Below are 21,845 nucleotides of genomic sequence, written 5' to 3'. Positions count from 1 at the left end.
GCTTTGAAATGTTTAATAAATCATAATAAATGCACACACACTACCAAATTCACAAGTGCAAATGTAGACACTCATACATAATTTCACCACCACACACACACACACACACCGGTCTGTTCTGTGGGGGGAACCTGCCTCTTTACTCAGCCTGTATCCCATTTATGTTACCGTCCCTCCTTCCCCTCCATGACATTCCTTCCTGGGGATGGATCTCTTGCCCCCTTGCTCTCCCTCCCTCCCCCTTTCTCTCCACATCTGGCTGTTTCATTCTCTCTCCACAGGCTTGGTTTCCTTCCCCCTCTCCACAGGCTTGGTTTCCTTCCCCCTCTCCCCGGGCTTGGTTTCCTTCCCCCTCTCCCCGGGCTTGGTTTCCTTCCCCCTCTCCCCGGGCTTGGTTTCCTTCTCTCTCTCTCCCCGGGCTTGGTTTCCTTCCCCCTCTCCCCAGGCTTGGTTTCCTTCTCTCTCTCTCCCCGGGCTTGGTTTCCTTCCCTCTCTCCCCGGGCTTGGTTTCCTTCCCCCTCTCCCCGGGCTTGGTTTCCTTCTCTCTCTCTCCCCAGGCTTGGTTTCCTTCTCTCTCTCTCCACAGGCTTGGTTTCCTTCCCTCTCTCCCCAGGCTTGGTTTCCTTCTCTCTCTCTCCACAGGCTTGGTTTCCTTCTCTCTCTCTCCACGGGCTTGGTTTCCTTCTCTCTCTCTCCACAGGCTTGGTTTCCTTCTCTCTCTCTCCACAGGCTTGGTTTCCTTCTCTCTCTCTCCACGGGCTTGGTTTCCTTCTCTCTCTCTCCACAGGCTTGGTTTCCTTCTCTCTCTCTCCACGGGCTTGGTTTCCTTCTCTCTCTCTCCACAGGCTTGGTTTCCTTCTCTCTCTCTCCACAGGCTTGGTTTCCTTCTCTCTCTCTCCACAGGCTTGGTTTCCTTCCCTCTCTCCACAGGCTTGGTTTCCTTCTCTCTCTCTCCACAGGCTTGGTTTCCTTCTCTCTCTCTCCACAGGCTTGGTTTCCTTCTCTCTCTCTCCACAGGCTTGGTTTCATTCCCGCTCTCCCCAGGCTTGGTGAGGCAGCCATTTTGCTTCACCCCTTATATTTTTGGGAGATGAGACTCCCCGCCAAGTCTGTGTCCCCCCCCCCCCCCCTCCCGACGCCAACATCGTAATGACAGGCTTCTCAGACAAGAGGGGAACAGACTGTCTTTTTCCCTCTAGTATTTCTCTCTCTCCTTTTCATCTCTCTGTCTGTCTCTCTCTCTCTCGCTCTCCCTCCCTCTCACATATCGTCTCTCCCTCGCCCCCTCATATTTTTCCCTCCCATCTTTTGCACTTCAGGGGATGGTGTATGATCTTGTCAGGGCAGGAGCAGAGCACAGAAAAAAATATATATATATATATATAAAAAAAATACTTGTTTTTATTTTGCTCTCTGATTTTTTCTCTCTCGTTCCTTTGTGACTCCCTTCTAGTCTTGGCGTGTGTGTGGTGTGTGTGTTCACTGCTCAAGTGTAGTAGAGGTTTGAGAAAACAAACTGTTGGAATACTATCCATCTGTGTGTTCATGTTCATATGGATGTCAGCAGTGGTGGAAAAAGCACCCATACCTTAATAGAAAGGAACAGTCATCCAGTCATACATACTACTTGAGTAAAAGTCTAAAACTATTTGGTTTTAAATACACTTAAGTATCAAAAGTAAAAGTACAAATCATTTCAAATGAGTTATATTAAGCAAACCAGACTGCACCATTTTCTTGTTTTGTTTATTTACGGATAGCCAGGGGCACACTCCAACACTCAGACATCATTCACAAATGAATAATTCATTCATTCATTGTCATTCATACAAATGAAGTATGTGTGTTTAGTGAGTCAGATCAGAGGTAGTAGGGATGACCAGGGATGTTTTTTTGAAAAGTGTGGGAATTGGAACATTTTCCTGTCCTGCTATGCATTCATACTGTAATGAGTACTTTTGGGTGTCAGGGAAAATGTATGGAGTAAAACGTACCTTATTTTCTTTAGGAATGTGGAGAAGTAAAAGTATAAAGTTGTTGAAAATATAAATAGTAAAGTAAAGTACAGACATCCACAAAAATGACTTATGTAGTACTTTACACTACTGGCTGTCAGTGGTAATACAGCATGGGTGTATGCATCACTTCATAAATAAACTGTGTGTGTGGTGTGTGGTGTGTGGTGTGTGTGGTGTGTGTGTGTAATTCTATTTCTATGGATGTCTACCATTAACCCCAATGCCACAAATTCCAGCAACATCAGAGCGATCCCACCCAAGACCTTACCCCCACCCCCAGCCTACGCCAATCTCACACTGAGCCCTAAAGGATGTTGTGTCATCCCACTTCGATGGCAACATGGTATTATTGCTTTGCGTCACAAACATTTGACACATATAAACTGATACCAGGATGTCGATGACTGAACACTGTCCTATAGACATCATCTGTATACAGTGGTTCAGAAAGTATTCACACCACATGTTGTGTTAAGGCCTGAATAAAAAATGTATTCAATTGGAAATTTGTCTCACCCATCTACACACGATACCTATATAATGACTAAGTGAAAAATATTTTTAGAAATGTTTGCAAATTTATTGAAAATGAAATTCAGAAATATCTAATTTACATAACACCCCTGAGTCAACACATGTTAAAATCACCTTTGGTAGTGATTACAGCTGTGAGTCTTTCTGAGTAAGTGTCTAAGAGCTTTCCACACCTGGATTGTACAATATTTGTACATTAGCCATTTTCAAGTATTGCCATAGATTTTCAAGCCGATTTAAGTCAAAACTGTATCTAGGCCACTCAGGAACATGACATGTCGTATTGGTAAACAACTCCCGTGTATATTTAACCTCGTGTTTTAGGTTAAGGAGTTTTGCCTGTGCTTCGCTCTATTCCATGTATTTTTATCCTAACAAGGATACCCATAACATGATGAGGCATGCTTGAAAGTATGATGAGTGGTACTCAGTGATGTGTTGGATTTGCCTCAAACATAACGCTTTGTATTCAGGGCATAAAATAAATGTATTTGCCAAATTCTTTGAAATTTTACTTTAGTGCTTTATTGCATACAGGATGCAAGTTTTAGGATATGTTTTATTCTGTACAGGTTTCCTTCTTTTCACTCTGTCATTTAGGTTAGTATTTTGGAGTAACTATAATGTTGTTGATCCATCCTCAGTGTTCTCCTATCACAGCCATTAAACTCTGTGACTGTTTTAAAGACACTATTGGCTTTATGGTGAAATCTCTGAGCGGGTTTCCTTCCTCTACAGCAACCGAGTTAGGAAGGACGCCTGTATCTTTGTAATGACTGGGTGTATTGAAACAGTGTAATTTATAACTTCACCATGCTCAAAGGGATATTCAATGTCTGCTTAATTTAGTTTTTTACCCATCTACCAATAGTGAACTTCTTTGAGAGGAACTGGAAAACCTACCTGGTCTTTGTGGTTGAATCTGATTTTGGAATTCACTGCTCGACTGAGGGACTTTACAGACAATTGTATGTGTGGGGTACAGAGATGAGGTAGTCATTCAAAAATCACGTGAAACACTATTACTGCACACAGAGTGAGTCCATGCAACTTATTATGTGACTCAAGCTAATATTTACTTCTGAACTTATTTAGACTTGCCATAACAAAGAGGTTGAATACTTACTGACTCAAAACATTTCAAAGTTGAATTTTTATTTCATTTGTAGTAATTTCTAAAAACATAATTCCACTTTCACATTATGGGGTATTGTATGTAGGCCAAGACACAAAATCTAGATGTAATCCATTTTAAATTCAGGCTGTAACAACAAAATGTGGACTAAGTCAAGTGGTTTGAATACTTTCTGAAGGCACTGTAGCTCTAAAACTACCTACAGTATCACCACTCTACTAAACATCCAACTGGAATCTGCTGTTGGAATAATGATTCTCATATCACTCCAAGTTTGATGGAATCACAATGTGTGAGTGAGTGTCACAGAATTAAATAGAACACAATCAAATCCAATGGATGTTTATAATATAATTACAATTATTACAATGGCACTGTATCTCTGTGGCACACTTGAGTGGTGAAAGTCAAGCGTTTTGTGACATATACGCTTTCCTAACCGCTCGTCTTTCCTCATTTTCTCAAACGTCATCACAAGTTTCTCCTCTTCCGTTTACCTCACCTCTCCTCCTCCCTTTACCTCACCTCTCCTCCCCTTCCATTTACCTCACCTCTCCCCTTCCCTTTACCTCACCTTTCCCCTTCCCCTTACCTCTCCCTCTCTCCTCCTCCCTTTACCTCACCTCTCATCCTCTCTCCTTCCCTTTACCTCACCCCTTCCCTTTACCTCACCTCTCCCCTTCCCTTTACCTCACCTCTCCTCCTCCCTTTACCTCACCTCTCCTCCTCCCTTTACCTCACCTCTCCTCCTCCCTTTACCTCACCTCTCCTCCCTTTACCTCACCTCTCCTCCTCCCTTTACCTCACCTCTCCTCTTCCCTTTACCTCACCTCTCCTCCTCTCCCCTTCACCTCACCTCTCCTCTTCCCTTTACCTCACCTCTCCTCCTCTCCCCTTCACCTCACCTCTCCTCTCCCCTTCCCTTTACCTCACCTCTCCTCTTCCCTTTACCTCACCTCTCCTCCTCTCCCCTTCCCTTTACCTCACCTCTCCTCTCCCCTTCCCTTTACCTCACCTCTCCCCTTCCCTTTACCTCACCTCTCCCCTTCCCTTTACCTCACCTCTCCCCTTCCATTTACCTTACCTCTCCCTCTCCCCTCCTCCCTTTACCTCACCCTCTCTCCTCTTCCCTTTACCTCACCTCCTCTCCTCTCCCCTTCCCTTTACCTCACCCTCACTCCTCCTCCCTTTACCTCACCCTCACTCCTCCTCCCTTTACCTCACCTCCTCTCATTACTCCATCATGACTGTGGTCCATTCTCTAACACCCTTCTCCGCCTGGTCCACATTTCCCTGCATCCCTGTTTTCCTCCATTATTGTTCTTCTACCTCTTCACCTTCATCCCTCTTCCTCTCCCTTCCCCTCCCTTCATCTCTCCTCCTCCTCTCCACCTCACCATCCCTCTCCCTTTCTACATCCCTTCTCCTCCTCCTCTCCCTCTCTCCATCCCTTCTCCCTTTCTCCATCCCTTCTCCTCCTCCTCTCCTCTCCATCCCTTCTCCCTTTCTCCAGCCTTCTCCTCCTCCTCTCCCTTTCTCCATCCCTTCTCCTCCTCCCCTCTCACTTTCTCCATTCCTTCTCCTCCTCATCCTCCTCTCCCTTTCTCCATCCCTTCTCCTCCTCCTCCCCTCTCCCTTTCTCCAACCTTCTCCTCCTCCACTCCCTTTCTCCGTCCCTTCTCCTCCTCCTCTCCCTTTCTCCATCCCTTCTCCTCCTCCCCTCTCCCTTTCTCCATCCCTTCTCCCTTTCTCCAACCTTCTCCTCCTCCTCTCCCTTTCTCCATCCCTTCTCCTCCTCCCCTCTCCCTTTCTCCATTCCTTCTCCTCCTCCTCCTCTCCCTTTCTCCATCCCTTCTCCTCCTCCCCTCTCCCTTTCTCCAACCTTCTCCTCCTCCTCTCCATCCCATCTCCTCCTCCCCTCTCCCTTTCTCCATTCCTTCTCCTCCTCCTCCTCTCCCTTTCTCCAACCTTCTCCTCCTCCTCTCCCTTTCTCCATCCCTTCTCCTCCTCCTCCCCTCTCCCTTTCTCCAACCTTCTCCTCCTCCTCTCCCTTTCTCCATCCCTTCTCCTCCTCCTCCCCTCTCCCTTTCTCCAACCTTCTCCTCATCCTCTCCCTTTCTCCATCCCTTCTCCTCCTCCTCCCCTCTCCCTTTCTCCAACCTTCTCCTCCTCCTCTCCCTTTCTCCATCCCTTCTCCTCCCCTCTCCCTTTCTCCATCCCTTCTCCTCCTCCTCCCCTCTCCATTTCTCCATCCCTTCTCCTCCTCCTCCCCTCTCCCTTTCTCCTCCTCCCCTCTCCCTTTCTCCATCCCTTCTCATCCTCCTCTCCTCTCCCTTTCTCCATCCCTTTCTCCAACCTTCTCCTCCTCCTCTCCTCTCCCTTTCTCCATCCCTTCTCCAACCTTCTCCTCCTCCCCCATTCTCCATCCCTTCTCCTCCTCCTCCCCTCTCCTTTTCTCCATCCCTCCTCCTCCCCTCTCCCTTTCTCCATCCCTTCTCCACATCCTCCCCTCTCCCTCCTCCTCCTCTCCCTTTCTCCATCCCTCCTCCTCCTTGCTCCAGAACTGTCACATAGCATTAGTGGGTCCGGCGCTCAGCCCCTGCAGAAATAACAGGCTAGATGGCTGTACAGACCCATTCTCCTGCTCCAGTTAGCTTTGGACAAAAAGCCCCCGTTCGGCAGGCTTGGGAGGATGCCTGCATTATTTTATTCATGCTGGGTGCTCCCTGCTTACACAACAGTCAGCGACAGCGGCCTACTAAACTCAAGTCTCCTCACATAGGGTTAGTTAGCGATAGAGTTAGCAGTAACCACCTGGGTTTCAGCAGTAAAACGTACACACACGTATATGTATGCTTGTAGGATGTACTGTAGTCATGGCCTGTGATGCACACAAGCCGCCACAAACTGACTGAGGAGAAGAACATCAGTACCTTTGTTCAGAACAAAGGACCTAAAGATGGGAAAAGATACGCACACTTCTTATAAGAATCCAACATGACAATTTGATTCATCAAGCCAATTTAGCAAAGCACATTGCTAATTTAATGATATACTAACATTATTATATATATTTTTTAAATAATTATTGTATCTACTAGAAGTAGCTGTTCTTATATTCAGGATTCTAAGAAAGGGTCGGGGAGTGCAATGTTCATCAAAGGTATAAGCAGTCGTATCCAGAGACAACACGTCACTAAAGTGCTCGTCACTTCAATTATTCATTTCTTAAGTCTTCTTCACCAACCCATGCTGAGTTCCTTTACTCATGGGGGGTGGGGGAGAGAGATAAAGAGAGAGGAGGTAGGGGAGTAGAGAGAGGTGGGGCAGAGAGAGTGTATGAGAGAGTGAGGGGGAGTAGAGAGAGAGAGAGTGAGAGACAATTGAGAATTTTATTTTTTATTTAACCTTTATTTAACTAGGCTAGTCAGTTAAGATCAAATTCTTATTTACAATGACGGCCTACCCCAGCAAAACCCGGACGACACTGGGCCAATTGTGCGGATTCCCAATCACGGCCGGTTGTGATACAGCCTGGAATCGAACCAGGGTCTGTAGTGACGCCTCTAGCACTGAGATGCAGGGCCTTAGACCGCTGTGCCGTTCAGGAGAAAATATAAAGAAAGAGAGAAAGAAGTGAGAAAGAAAGATACAGCCGGATCAAGTGATACCTCATGGCATGGGTTTTGAGTGACAAAAAGGAGGGAGAAAAATGAAGCAAATGTAATACAGACCCCATTTCAGTCATTCTGCAGAGTTCTCTCCCTTCTCTCCCCCACCCCATTCAAAACCATTAGCGCCGCAATTTGGCGTCCCGGTTTAAAGTCGCTGCTTGTCAGCGAGTGGGAAGCGGGAGGCGTAATCTCCCCGGTCAAATTAATCCCGATGTCAAACGGCACTAACAGTCAAGAGGCCCCGTCCGCCTTCTGCTCCTCGCCGCAGCACAAGGCTTACGCTAATCTCAGCAAATTAACTAGCGCTCGCTAACCCGTTTAAAACGATCCCCCGCTCACTCGGTGACCTTGTATGCAATTGCACCTTTTTCTAATCGTTGGGCATTAAGAAGAAGAGTATGAGCCAGAATACATGGCGGTAATTCCACACACACTGTGGCTCAACAACTCTATTGGACAGGAAAGGAAGTAGTAGGCCTACTTCACATTAGCTCTCAAAATGTACCCTTTAATATGAGAGATCCTTATTTCCTCTGTGTGTGAGAGAGAGTGTGAATGTTTGTGTGTGTGTGTCCACGCAAACTGTCAAAGGGAGAATACGAATGGCTAATGTGGGGGACTTTTGTGGTGTGACTATGCGTGTGTGTTTCTTCTCTGTGTGCTTGTGTGTGTGCGTGTGTGCGTGCGTGTCGGTCTGTATGTCATCCTGCATTTAGATCCTACAAGAGACAAAGTACCACACAACTCTTATAAACATCAACACTCCAAAGTTCAATTACACATTAATATCAATTCATATAAAATTCTTGCATTCTTTTGAGCAAATGTTTGTCTTACCTAAGTGATGTTCATTGATTACATCTGCGAGAGAGACAGAGACACAGACAGACAGAGTGCGAGAGAGAGTGAGAGTGAGAGTGAGAGTGAGAGAGAGAGAGAGAGAGTGAGAGTGAGAGAGAGAAAGCAGGTCAAAGCACAGATCACACAACTCCAAAGCCAAACAGTATGCAATAAGATTACTGTAGATCTCCTATCGTAAATCCATTTTGGATTTAGCAGTGCATCACTATTGTCATCATCATGTTTCACGGCTATTGAGGTCAAACGCCGTAGTAGTTCAGAGTCGACAGGCAAGGATCAACTTCATCAAGTCAGCGATAAGGTTGTTCATCAATTTGCTTGCTACAAATGTAGTTTAACATAGACTTATGAAAAATGAATTATGCAAATGTTTCCATAATGCCTCCCCAGGAATCACAGGCTGTCGAGTACTGATCAAATGAGCTTGTTTTGCAGTATGCAAAGGGGTTTAGAGAGAGAGAACTGGCAAATAGGGGAGTAGGCTACACAGTACAGCTAACAGAAATATAGTAATTCTACATTCAGCTACATTTCTGATCCTCAAAGCGTATCTGAAAATAGACTCTCCAATGAACTTTTAGTGATTCTGTACATTATGATAGACTGAATTTCTAATTCAGAGTTAGACTGAATTTCTAATTGAGTGGCCTGAGGGGATATGCCCATTTTATAAAAAGCATTTCTATGTACTTCATCGGTAAGCAGTTACCCAGTGTGCCAACCCATGTCTGACAGGAGGATACCACTGCATATGTTCCGTGACCCCATGTGCCAACCTGGTTGGCAAACAGGAGGTTGAACGTGCCACGGGAGCCAGATGGCATGGAGGTCTATATGGATTTGAGTCAAGCTGCCCCTTCCAGGGAATAGCCATTGATATTCAGATCCTCTCTGTTCATTTAGTCTCTACAGTTGTTACAACATATCTCTACCATATATGGCACAATGACTCTGTCATTGTGACTCACTGACTATATTTGTCCCTGCATATTGTATTCAATCCTATTAAATCGACAGTATCTAGTTACGTTTCAGATCCATCTTAAATCTAATGCAAGATCGTATGCTTTAAAAAAATAAAGGTATAAGTTGTCTCAGTACGAGAGATGTATGTAATCATCTCAGTACGAGAGATGTATGTAATCATCTCAGTACGAGAGATGTAATCATCTCAGTATGAGAGATGTAATGAATCAGGCATTCATTTTATAACCTCTCACTTATGATAAACACAATACATCCACTCACACGGATGAAAACAACAACCTTGTCGACTTGGTTATTGTGACTCAGTAAATTACTGCAGTTAGAATTACAGTACAATGTTTATTAAATGGTAACATTTTGAAAATGAATGGGAGAAAAATAGTAAGACGTACATTTCAGAGCAATCCCTGTGTAATATATAACAAACAATCATAATACTGAGTTTTCCTTTCCCCACTTAAGGTATTTTGCCCACTGTTTTTGAGCCTTTATCAAGCTTGCTTTAAAAAAATATGTTTCTTACTTTAATATGATAATCTTCATGGCGTGATGCCGATCTCCACACAGAGAATCATTATTTATGTATTTATTGAAATTAAAATTTCATGGTTCACTGCTTTACACAGATAGAGCATGAGTGTCTTACAATGTTTTGGGGACTAAAGGGGGTTGAGACAATTATTCAAATATTTAACCTTAGCGGTCATAGATTATGCAAATGACGTCCCAAAAGGATTCTTTCCGCTGCTGAAGAATCTGTGCAGTTGCTCGGAGCCATGTAAAAAATCATCAGGACCGAGCCGGAGAAAAAAAAAACTAAGGAGGAGGAGGAGTCGAATAACCGGCAGCTATTTTCCTCTCAGATTGAGTGGAGAAGACAGAGAGACTTGGACATGACAGAGGGAGGAAGACACCACTTATTGTGTGTATGGACTTCTCACCTCTTCACAGGTCCACAGAAATCCTTCCATTGCAGACTCCACTTGTGTATAAATAGACAAACACACACGCTGACCACAAGTACAGTACTAAACGTACAGTAGTCTTGGCCTGCACTAATTACCCCCCACACGCTATCAAACTGACATCCACAAACATTTGTTCATATACAGTTGAAGTCGTAAGTTTACATACACTTAGGTTGGAGTCATTAAAACTCATTTTTCAACCACTCCATAAATTTCTTGTTAACAAACTATAGTTTTGTCAAGTCGGTTAAGACATCTACTTTGTGCATGACAAGTCATTTTTCTAACAATTGTTAACAGACAGATTATTTCACTTATAATCCACTGTATCACAAGTTTACATACACTAAGTTGACTGTGCCTTTAAACAGCTTGGAAAATTCCAGAAAATTATGTCATGGCTTTAGAAGCTTCTGATAGGCTAATCGACTTCATTTGAGTCAATTGGAGGTGTACCTGTGGATGTATTTCAAGGCCTACCTTCAAACTCAGTGCCTCTTTGCTTGACATCATGGGAAAATCAAAAGAAATCAGCCAAGACATCGGAAAATAAATTGTAGACCTCCACAAGTCTGGTTCATCTTTGGGAGCAATTTTCAAATGCCTGAAGGTACAATGTTCAACTGTACAAACAATAGTACACAAGTCGAAACACTATGGGACCACACAGCCGTCATACCGCTCAGGAAGGAAACACGTTCTGTCTCCTAGAGATGAACGTACTTTGGTGCGAAGTGCAAATCAATCCCAGAACAGCAGCAAAGGACCTTGAATATGCTGGATGAAACAGGTAAAAAAGTATCTATATCCACAGTAAAACGAGTCCTATATCGACATAACCTGAAAGGCTGCTCAGCAAGGAAAAAGCCACTGCTCCAAAACCCCCATAAAAAAGTCACACTAGGGTTTGCAACTGCACATGGGGACAAAGATCAATCTTTTTAGAGAAATGTCCTCTGGTCTGATGAAAATAGAACTGTTTGGCCATAATGACCATTGTTATGTTTGGAGGAAAAAGGGGGAGGCTTGCAAGCCGAAGAACACCATCCCAACCATGAAGCACGGGGGTGGCAGCATCATGTTGTGGGGGTGCTTTACTGCAGGAGGAGCTGGTGCACTTCACAAAATAGATGGCACCATGAGGAAAGAAAATAATGTGGATATATTGAAGCAACATCTCAAGACATCAGTCAGGAAGTTAAAGTTTGGTCACAAAAGGGTCTTCCAAATGGACAATGACCCCAAGAATACTTCCAAAGTTGTGGCAAAATGGCTTAAGGACAACAAAGTCAAGGTATTGGAGTGGCCATCACACGGCCCTGACCTCAATCCCATAGAAAATGTATGGGCAGAACTGAAAAAGCGTGTGCAAGCAAGGAGGCCTACAAACCTGACTCAGGTAAACCAGCTCTGTCAGGAGGAGTGGGCAAAAATTCACCCAACTTATTGTGGGAAGCTATTGGAAGGCTACCCGGAAAGTTTGACCCAAGTTAAACAATTGAAAGGCAATGCTACCAAATACTAATTGTGAGTGTATGTAAACTTCTGAACCACTTGGGATGTGATGAAAGAAATAAAAGCTGAAATAAATAATTCTCTCTTCTATTATTCTGACAGTCTGACCTAAAACTTATAGCCAGAACCTCCATCAGAAGCTAACCAGCTACTAGCTATTTAGTCATTGTCAGCCACTGCTAGCGGCCTTTACCTTCCGCACAGACACCAGACATTTTTTAGCCTGGTTAATACTTGCCAGCCTGTCAGTATTGGACTGTTTTCTCCACTACAACGCCAGATTCCTGCCGTAAGCCCTGGAACATTAGTCCTGATCATCACAGCTAGCTAGCTGCCACCGAGTGACCCAGCCCCGAAGCTAGCACTGAGCCAGGCCCACCTCCCGACCTACTCAGTGATCACTCGACTACACAGCTGAAACCTCCCGGACTCTACCCCAACATGGCTAGAATCCACTAGTCCACTGGATCCTTGCCATAAGCTCTGGCCTTTGCATCAGATCATCGCTGCTAGCTAGCTGCTACCGAGTGGCTAAAGTGTCTAACGCCCCTGCCCCGAAGCTAGCACCATTTAGCGTCAAACCAGGAGCATCTCCCGGCTAGCAAACTAAATTACTACAACTACAATACCCCTTTCGCCATCTGGCCTGGACCCGTTGTCGACACGGCGCCCCGCCGTACCACCACGACTGGTCTGCCGACGGAACTCCATCCACTGTGCCTTCAACCGGCCTTTGCCGGACGTCGGAGCAGATGCTTCTACTAAACCCGGCCTGCTAACTATAAACGCTATTTCTCCCGCGTGATATTAGCGTACTAATGACTATCCTGCGGCTTCCCTGTTCCATCTATTGCTGTTCACTGGACCTTATGATCACTGGGCTACATAGCTGATGCCTGCTGGACTGTTCATTATTCACGATACTCCATTTAGTTTATTTTTTTGTTTATCTGTCGGCCCCAGCCTCGAACTCAGGCCCTGTGTGTAGTTAACCGACCATCCCTATCCACTCATCACCATTTTACCTGTTGTTGTTATTTATTTGATTTATTTCATCTTTATTTAACCAGGTAGGCAAGTTGAGAACAAGTTCTCATTTACAATTGCGACCTGGCCAAGATAACGCAAAGCAGTTCGACACATACAACAACACAGAGTTACACATGGAGTAAAACAAACATACAGTCAATAATACAGTAGAAAAATAAGTCTATATACATTGTGAGCAAATGAGGTGAGATAAGGGAGGTAAAGGCAAAAAAGGCCATGGTGGCAAAGTAAATACAATATAGCAAGTAAAACCCTGGCATGGCAGATTTGCAGTGGAAGAATGTGCAAAGTAGAGATAGAAATAATGGGGTGCAAAGGAGCAAAAAAAGAAAAAAATACAGTAGGGGAAGAGGTAGTTGTTTGGGCTAAATTATAGATGGGCTATGTACGGGTGCAGTAATCTGTGAGCTGCTCTGACAGCCGGTGCTTCAAGCTAGTGAGGGAGATAAGTGTTTCCAGTTTCAGAGATTTTTGTAGTTCGTTCCAGTCATTGGCAGCAGAGAACGGGAAGGAGAGGTGGCCAAAGGAAGAATTGGTTTTAAGGGTGACCAGAGAGATATACTCGCTGGAGCTAGCTAAAATAAGGGGGGACTTTACCTCGCAGGGTCTTGTAGAGGACTTGGAGCCAGTGGGTTTGGCGACGAGTATGAAGCGAGGGCCAGCCAACGAGAGCATACAGGTCGCAGTGGTGGGTAGTATATGGGGCTTTGGTGACAAAACAGATGGCACTGTGAAAGACTGCATCCAATTTATTGAGTACTGTATTGGAGGTTATTTTGTAAATGACATCGCCGAAGTCGAGGATCGGTAGAATGGTCAGTTTTACGATGGTATGTTTGGCAGCATGAGTGAAGGATGCTTTGTTGCGAAATAGGAAGCTAATTCTAGATTTAACTTTGGATTGGAGATGTTTGATGTGAGTCTGGAAGGAGAGTTGACAGTCTAACCAGACACCTAGGTATTTGTAGTTGTCCACTTATTCTAAGTCAGAACCGTCCAGAGTAGTGATGCTGGACGGGCGGGCAGGTGCAGGCAGCGATCGGTTGAAGAGCATGCATTTAGTTTTACTTGTATTTAAGAGCAGTTGGAGGCCACGGAAAGAGAGTTGTATGGCATTGAAACTCGTCTGGAGGGTTGTTAACACAGTGTCCAAAGAAGGGCCAGAAGTATACAGAATGGTGTCGTCTGCGTAGAGGTGGATCAGAGACTCACCAGCAGCAAGAGCGACATCAATGATGTATACAGAGAAGATAGTCAGCCAAAGAATTGAACCCTGTGGCGCCCCCATAGAGACTGCCAGAGGCCCAGACAATAGGCCCTCTGATTTGACACACTGAACTCTATCAGAGAAGTAGTTGGTGAACCAGGCGAGGCAATCATTTGAGAAACCAAGGCTATCGAGTCTGCCGATGAGGATGTGGTGATTGACAGAGTCGAAAGCCTTGGCAAGATCAATGAATACGGTTGCACAGTATTGTTTCTTATCGATGGCGGTTAAGATATCGTTTAGGACCTTGAGCATGGCTGAGGTGCACCCATGACCAGCTCTGAAACCAGATTGCATAGCGGAGAAGATGCGGTGGAATTCGAAATGGTCGGTAATCTGTTTGTTGACTTGGCTTTCGAAGACCTTAGAAAGGCAGGGTAGGATAGATATAGGTCTGTAGCAGTTTGGGTCAAGAGTGTCCCCCCCTTTGAAGAGGGGGATGACCACAGCTGCTTTCCAATCTTTGGGAATCTCAGACGACACGAAAGAGAGGTTGAACAGGCTAGTAATAGGGGATGCAACAATTTCGGGCAGATAATTTTAGAAAGAAAGGGTCCAGATTGTCTAGCCTGGCTGATTTGTAGGGGTCCAGATTTTGCAGCTCTTTCAGAACATCAGCTGACTGGATTTGGGAGAAGGAGAAATGGGGAAGGCTTGGGCGAGTTGCTGTGGGGGGTGCAGTGCTGTTGACCGGGGTAGGGGTAGCCAGGTGGAAAGCATGGCCAGCCGTCAATTATAGTGGATTTATCGGTGGTGACAGTTTCCTATCCTCAGTGCAGTGGGCAGCTGGGAGGTGTTCTTATTCTCCAAGGCTATTACGGTTACAGAAGTCATCAAAAGAGAGCGCCTGGGGAATAGGAGTGCAGCTAGGCACTGCAGGGCCTGGATTCACCTCTACATCACCAGAGGAACGGAGAAGTAGGATAAGGGTACGGCTTAAAGCTATGAGAATTGGTCTTCTAGGATGTCCAGAACAGAGAGTAAAAGGAGAAAAAAGGTATAATGTACAGACAAAGGTATGGTAGGATGTGAATACAGTGGAGGTAAACCTAGGCATTGAGTGACGAGAGAGATATTGTCTCTAGAAACATCATTGAAACCAGGTGATGTCATCGCATGTGTGGGTGGTGGAACTGAAATGTTGGATAAGGTATAATGAGCAATGAGCAGGGCTAGAGGCTCTACAGTGAAATAAGCCAATAAACACTAACCAGAACAGAAATGGACAAGGCATATTGACATTAAGGAGAGGCATGCTTAGCTGAGTGATCATAAGGGTCCAGTGAGTAGTGAGGTTGGATGGGGTCACGGCGATTCAGACAGCTAGCCGGGCCATCGGTAGCAAGCTGGCAGAGGATGGAGGTCTGTTTTTAGCCACCTCGTGCGTTTCCGTCGGTAGATTAGTGGGGTTTCGTGTGGTAGAGGGGACCAACCCAATTGACAAAATAGATATAGTTATAGGGACCCAAGAAAATTGTCTGATAGACCTATTCAGATAGCAGCCGATAAGACAGCTGACGATTTGCGGGCCGCTAATGGGCGTTCAGGTAACGTCGCGACGGAAGGGCCAGTTGGATAACTCCCTCGGGCAGATAACGTCGGTAGACCAGTCGTGAAGGCCCAGTGGGGCTCTGCATCGGCAGTAAAACGGGTCCGGATAGGTGATTGTATCCCAGGAGTGGCTGATGGAACTCTTCAGCTGGCTAGCTCCGGAATAATTGATGTCTGCTCCGGGACCGACGTAAGCCAATAGTCACTCGGATAGCAGCTAGCTAGCTGATTTATCTTAGCTGATTAGCTGTTGTTGTCTAAGCTAGCTCTCCCAATCAACACCTGTGATTGCTTTACGCCTCACTTTATGTCTCTCTCAAATGTCAATATGCCTTGTATACTGTTGTTTAGGATAGTTATTATTGTTTTAGTCTACTGCAGAGCCCCTAGTCCCACTCAACATGCCTCAGATACCACCTTTATCCCACCTCCCACACATGCGGTGACCTCACCCAGCATAACTAGCTCGTCCAGAGATGCAAGCTCTCTTATCACTCAGTGCATGGGTTTACCTCCACTGTACCCGCACCCCACCATACCAGTCTGTACATTATGCCCTGAATCTATTCTACCACACCCAGAAATCTGCTCCTTTTATTCTCTGTCCACAACGCACGAGACAACCAGTTTTGATAGCCTTTAGCCGTACCCTCATCCTACTCCTCCTCTGGTGATGTGGAGGTTAATCCAGGCCCTGCGTGTCCCCAGGCATTCTCATTTGTTGACTTCTGTAACCGTAAAAGCCTTGGTTTCATGCATGCTAACATCAGAATACTTATGCATCGAATACTTACGTCATGCAATAAAATGCAAATTAATTACTTAAAGATCATACAATGTGATTTTCTGAATTTTTTTTTAGATTCCGTATCTCACAGTTGAAGTGTACCTATGATAAAATTACAGACCATGCTTTGTAAGTAGGAAAACCTGCAAAATTGGCAGTGTATCAAATACTTGTTCTCCCCACTGTACATGGAGGAGACTTAGCAAGCTAGTCGTCTTTACTTTCTTGTCTCTTCCTCTCTTGCATTAAAGGTCAAAAAAGTTTTAATAGGAGACAGAATGTGATCGGATCATCATCTAATTGGCATTCACATAACTCTTATAGATTTTCCACGTGGACGGGGATATTGGAAATTTAATCAACTGAATTTTTCCAGTATAATATAGGTTCAGCAAATCCCCTTATTATTTGGGATACCTTTAAATGTACCTTCAGGGGTCATTCAATTTAATATTAATCAATAATAAAAAAGCAGTTTCTGGCTAAAGAAACAAGACTAACAAGGGAAATCCATGAACTAATAGTACAGGTAGATAGCAATAAAAATGATACTACAGAGATACAAAATAAGTCAGAGGAAAAACAAAAAGAACTTAAGGAACTTATTCAAGAAAGATCTAATGTAATCTATTACAAAAATAAAGCAAACTGGATGGAATATGGAGAAAAAAAGCACAGAATTCCTCCTGAATCTCCAATACAGAAACGCTAACAAAAATAATTTGCAGAAACTCGTTACTGAAGACGGAGTCATCTATGATTCTCCGTATTATATTTTAAAAGAGGAAGCTCATTATTTTAGGCAGATGTTCTCTTTTCCGTCTCATCCTCTGAAACTGAATGAAGATTACGGTAAGGAATTATTTCCAAATAATACATAAAAATGGAAAATTAACAAATGTACCAAAAGATCAGTACGAAGGTCAAATTACAGAGGAATAACTTTTTGAGGCTATTAAATCTTTTCAGTCTGGAAAAACCCCAGGGCTTGATGGCATACCGGTAGAGGTATATCAAGTATTTTTTGATATACTAAAAGCTCCATTGTTAGATTGTTTTAACTACTGCCATAGAAATGGTAGTCTGTCAGGTACTCAGCAGGAAGTTCTGATATCTCGATTATTAAAACAAGACCCAGATGGCAAATATAAAGACCCGGTTTATCTAAAAAAAACTGGAGGCCCCTTACACTTCAATGTTGTGATGCAGAAATACTACTAGCACTCAGAATTAAAAGTGTTTTATCAGGTATTGTTCATCCTGATCAGACAGGTTTTTTACATGGAGGATACATTGGAGATGATATACGACAGCTACTAGAAATAATAGAACATCATGAAACATATAAGCCGCCAGGAATGGTATTTATAGTGGATTTTGAAAAGGTATTTGATAAAGTAAGACTGGATTTAATTTATAAATGCCTGGATTTTTTCAATTTGAGTAATTGTCTTATAAAATGGGTAAAAAAATAATGTATAGCAACCCCAGGTGTAAAATAGTAAATAACGGCTACTTCTCAGAGAGTTTTGAATTGTCAAGCGGCATTAAACATGAGTTGATATATAAAACAATATATATAAACAACGCAAGATTCAAGACTTCGTGCTTTTCAGCTAAAATTATTATATAGAATTCTTGCCACCAACAAAATTTTGAATATTTGGGGCATAAAATCATCGAAGCTCTGCAGATTTTGTTGTGAGGATACAGAATCAATAGACCATTTATTTTGGTATTACCCTCAGGTAGCCTGTTTCTGGTCCCAGGTTCAGGAATAGCTGAAAATGCATAGCATTGATCTAAAATTTACCCTAGAAATAGTACTGTTAGGAGATCTGGAGAGATCGGGTCAGTCAATTACTAATATACTAATACTCTTAGTAAAAGTACTTCTCTTCAACACGCAATCTGTAGATTCTATTTGATTTGATAGATTCAAATTGTACATTAAACATCACAGCATAGTTGAAAGATATGTGTTGCGTAGAAACACGAAGTGGGTGGCCAGCAGAGATAGATGGGATGGGCTGAGGGAAGCTGAGGGTTGGGATGTGGAATTGGAGACAAGTGGAAGTGGAGTTGCTGTGTGAGAGAGAGAATGATGGTCAAAAGATAAAGGGAAAAAAATGTCAAAATAAAACATAATAAAAGTACATTTGAATGACACTATGTGGCAGAGTTTTTACAACTAATGCCGGTTTGCCTGAGGCTGATGCCGAACAGGTGTTTGTACACATGCATATACACGCACTCTTTTAAATAAACACATACAACACACATATATAGTGCCAGACATGCAAACAAACATATAAAGTAGGCATTGCTCTTATGATTTCAGTTGCCATTGATGTCGTTTGTTTGAAATGTATTATTTTGTTTATTTTTTTTTTTGCATTGTTGTTTTCTTCTGTCTTTTCCTTTTTTCTCTTTAGTTCATTCTCTTGGTTGTTGGTGCATTGGGGGATTATTGGGGGTGGGGAATGAAATAAAATAAAAAAAAATATATATATATATATTCCGGGGGGGACTGTGGGAGGGGTCTCAAATGGTTAAGGGACAGCTATTGGGGAACTGCGGGGGGATCTTGGAGGGTTCGGCCTTCACAAGATTGTGATCATGAGAAAGGAAACGATGACATATATTTTATATTACTATCATGCACACGCACCCTCACACAAGGATGGCTCTGTTGCAGAAAGACGGATACATGTTTGATAGTGTCTTGATGCTGTATTGTTTGTCCTTCATGTTCTAATACCTTAATATTACTCCTTCCTTGTGTTTTTTGTAATAAATAATGATTTAAAAAATAGATTTAAAAAACAGATCACTGACCATTTCCAATCCCACCATACCTTCTCCGCTGTGCAATGCGGAGCTGGTCGCAGGTGCACCTCAGCCACGCTCAAGGTACTAAACGATATCATGAAAATTAAAGAGAGCCGCACTCTAGGAGCTCAGATGCAAAAATTGTATTACCAACGTTTCGACAGTCAAGCTGTCTTCATCAGGGTATAATCACAAACACTGCGGGATGACTTGTTTATGTAGTGTCAAAAGACAGGTGTCTGTAATCATGGCCAAGAGTGGCCTAATATCATTGGTTAATTCTCAAATATTAAAATGGCATACAAAGAACAGCATACAAACAACAAATGGATAGCATACGATCATAAATTCATTTGACTACAAAAGCATACAAACAATTACAATGGCAAAGTCACAATAATCACAAGAATGGCTTCAGATCAAAGTCTATGTTGAGACCGAACGGAGACTTCGGTCTAAACGATATCATAACCTCCATCGATAAAAGACAGTACTGTGCAGCAGTCTTCATCGACCTGGCCAAGGCTTTCGACTCTGTCAATCACCGTATTCTTATCGGCTGACTCAACAACCTTGGTTTCTCTAATGACTGCCTCCCCTGGTTCACCAACTACTTCTCAGACAGAGTTCAGTGTGCCAAATCGGAGGGCCTGTTGTCCGGACCTATGGGGGTAACACAGGGTTCAATTCTCAGGCAGACTCTCTTCTCTGTATATATCAACGATGTCGCTCTTGCTGCAGGTGACTCCCTGATCCACCTCTACGCAGACGACACCATTCTGTATTCATCTTGCCCTTCTTTGGACACTGTGTTAACTAACCTCCAAACGAGCTTCAATGCCATCCAACACTCCTTCCGTGGCCTCCAACCTCTCTTAAACGCTAGTAAAAACCAAATTCATGCTTTTCAACCATTCGCTGCCCGCACCCGCCGGCCCGACTAGCATCACTACTCTGGACGATTCTGAATTAGAATATGTGGACAACTACAAAAACCTAGGGGTCTGGCTAGACTGTAAACTCTCCTTTCAGACTCATATTAAACATCTCCAATCCAAAATTAAATCTAGAATCGGATTACTATTTCACAACAAAGCCTCCTTCACTCACGCCGCCAAACATACCCTCATAAAACTGACTATCCTACCAATCCTCGACTTCGGAGATGTCATTTACAACATAGCTTCCAATACTCTACTCAGCAAACTGGATGCAGTCTATCACAGCGCCATCCGTTTTGTCACCAAAGCCCCTTATACCACCCACCACTGCGACCTGTATGTTCTAGTCAGCTAGCCCTCGCTAAATATTCGTCGCCAGACCCACTGGCTTCAGGTCATCTATAAGTCTATGCAAGGTAAAGCTCTGCCTTATCTCAGCTCACTGGTGACGATAACAACACCCACCCGTAGCACGTGCTCGAGCAGGTATATCTCACTAGTCATCCCCAAAGTTAACCCCTCCTTTGGCCGCCTTTCCTTCCAGTTCCCTGCCAATGACTGGGACATACTGCAAATATGATGACGCTGGAGACTTATATTTTCCTCACTAACTTTTAACATCAGCTATCTGAGCAGCTAACCCGATCACTGCAGTTGTACACAGCCCATCTGTAAATAGCCCACCCAATCTACCTACCTCTTCCCCATATTGTTTTTATTTACTTTTCTGCACATCAGTATTTCTACTTGCACATCATCATCTGCTCATCTATCACTCCAGTGTTCATTTGCAAAATTGTAATTACTCCGTTGCTATGGCCTATTTATTGCCTTACCTCACGCCATTTGCACACACTGTATATAGACTTTCTTTTTTTTCCTATTGTGTCATTGACTGTACGTTTTGTTTATTCCATGTGTAACTCTGCGTTGTTGTTTGTGTTGCACTGCTTTGCTTTATCTTGGCCAGGTCGCAGTTGTATATGAGAACTTGTTCTAACCTAGCCTACATGATTAAATTAATGTGAAAAAAAACAAAAAAATCATGGAATTTTTTACTAGGATTAAATGTCAGGAATTGTGTTAACCTGAATTTAAATGTATTTGGCTAAGGTGTATGTAAACTTCCGACTTCAACTGTATGTTCCTACTTTTTTATTATAGGACAACTAGAAAACCTGGTCTCCTCCACTGTCCTTGAAGCATAACAGCCTCTCCACTGATAAGAGCTGTCATAGAGCTTCTGATGCTCAGGCCCTGTTAAGCTCATCAACATGCCTGTCTATGGCGGGGGCACTGTTTGACTGGATTACTTAGCATCTAAGTCTTACATGATTCCGTTGCTTGTGTTGATGAGCAACGAGAGGGTGTTCCATCTCATTCCGATTAGTATTCAAGTAAGTAGCATGTAGTATGCAGTGCTCTGTTGGGAACGCACAGTGGGTGAACTGAAGTATCAGAGGGAAAAGGAGGCCAGGGAGTGCCTTGTCAGAATATGCGTCTGTGTAGTCAAGGTATGTCAAAGCCCGCATCCACAAAGTCTCTCAGAGTGCGAGTGCTGATCTAGAATCAGGTTCTCCTTAAAAACTATAATGAATAAGATTATATGGGAAGATTGGGACCGGATCCTAGTTCAGCACTTCTACTCAAGACACTTTGTAGATACTGGCCCAGATCTCGGTGGTTCACCATGACTACCAGAGGCCTGGGCCTAGTTGCATAAAA

At 43.7% G+C, this 21,845-nt stretch overlaps 1 protein-coding gene across 2 annotated transcripts in view; it reads right to left on the bottom strand.

Moving 5' to 3' along the window:
• Positions 1 to 21,845, bottom strand: part of LOC110523216 (nuclear receptor subfamily 6 group A member 1-A) — a 180,810-nt gene that overhangs the window by 46,721 nt on the left and 112,244 nt on the right. The window contains exon 3 of one of the 2 annotated variants that reach the window (XM_021601715.3): positions 8,199 to 8,222. The exons of the other annotated variant lie outside the window; for it this stretch is intronic. Coding sequence (XP_021457390.1) covers positions 8,199 to 8,222 — 24 coding nt within the window. The remainder of the gene's footprint in view (positions 1 to 8,198; positions 8,223 to 21,845) is intronic. 2 annotated transcript variants of the gene reach the window in all.

This window comes from Oncorhynchus mykiss, chromosome 5 (genome assembly GCF_057628025.1).
Source record: "Oncorhynchus mykiss isolate SJ-2025 chromosome 5, ASM5762802v1, whole genome shotgun sequence".
Classification (NCBI taxonomy): Eukaryota; Metazoa; Chordata; class Actinopteri; order Salmoniformes; family Salmonidae; genus Oncorhynchus; species Oncorhynchus mykiss.
This window is presented reverse-complemented; position numbering and strand designations above follow the sequence as displayed.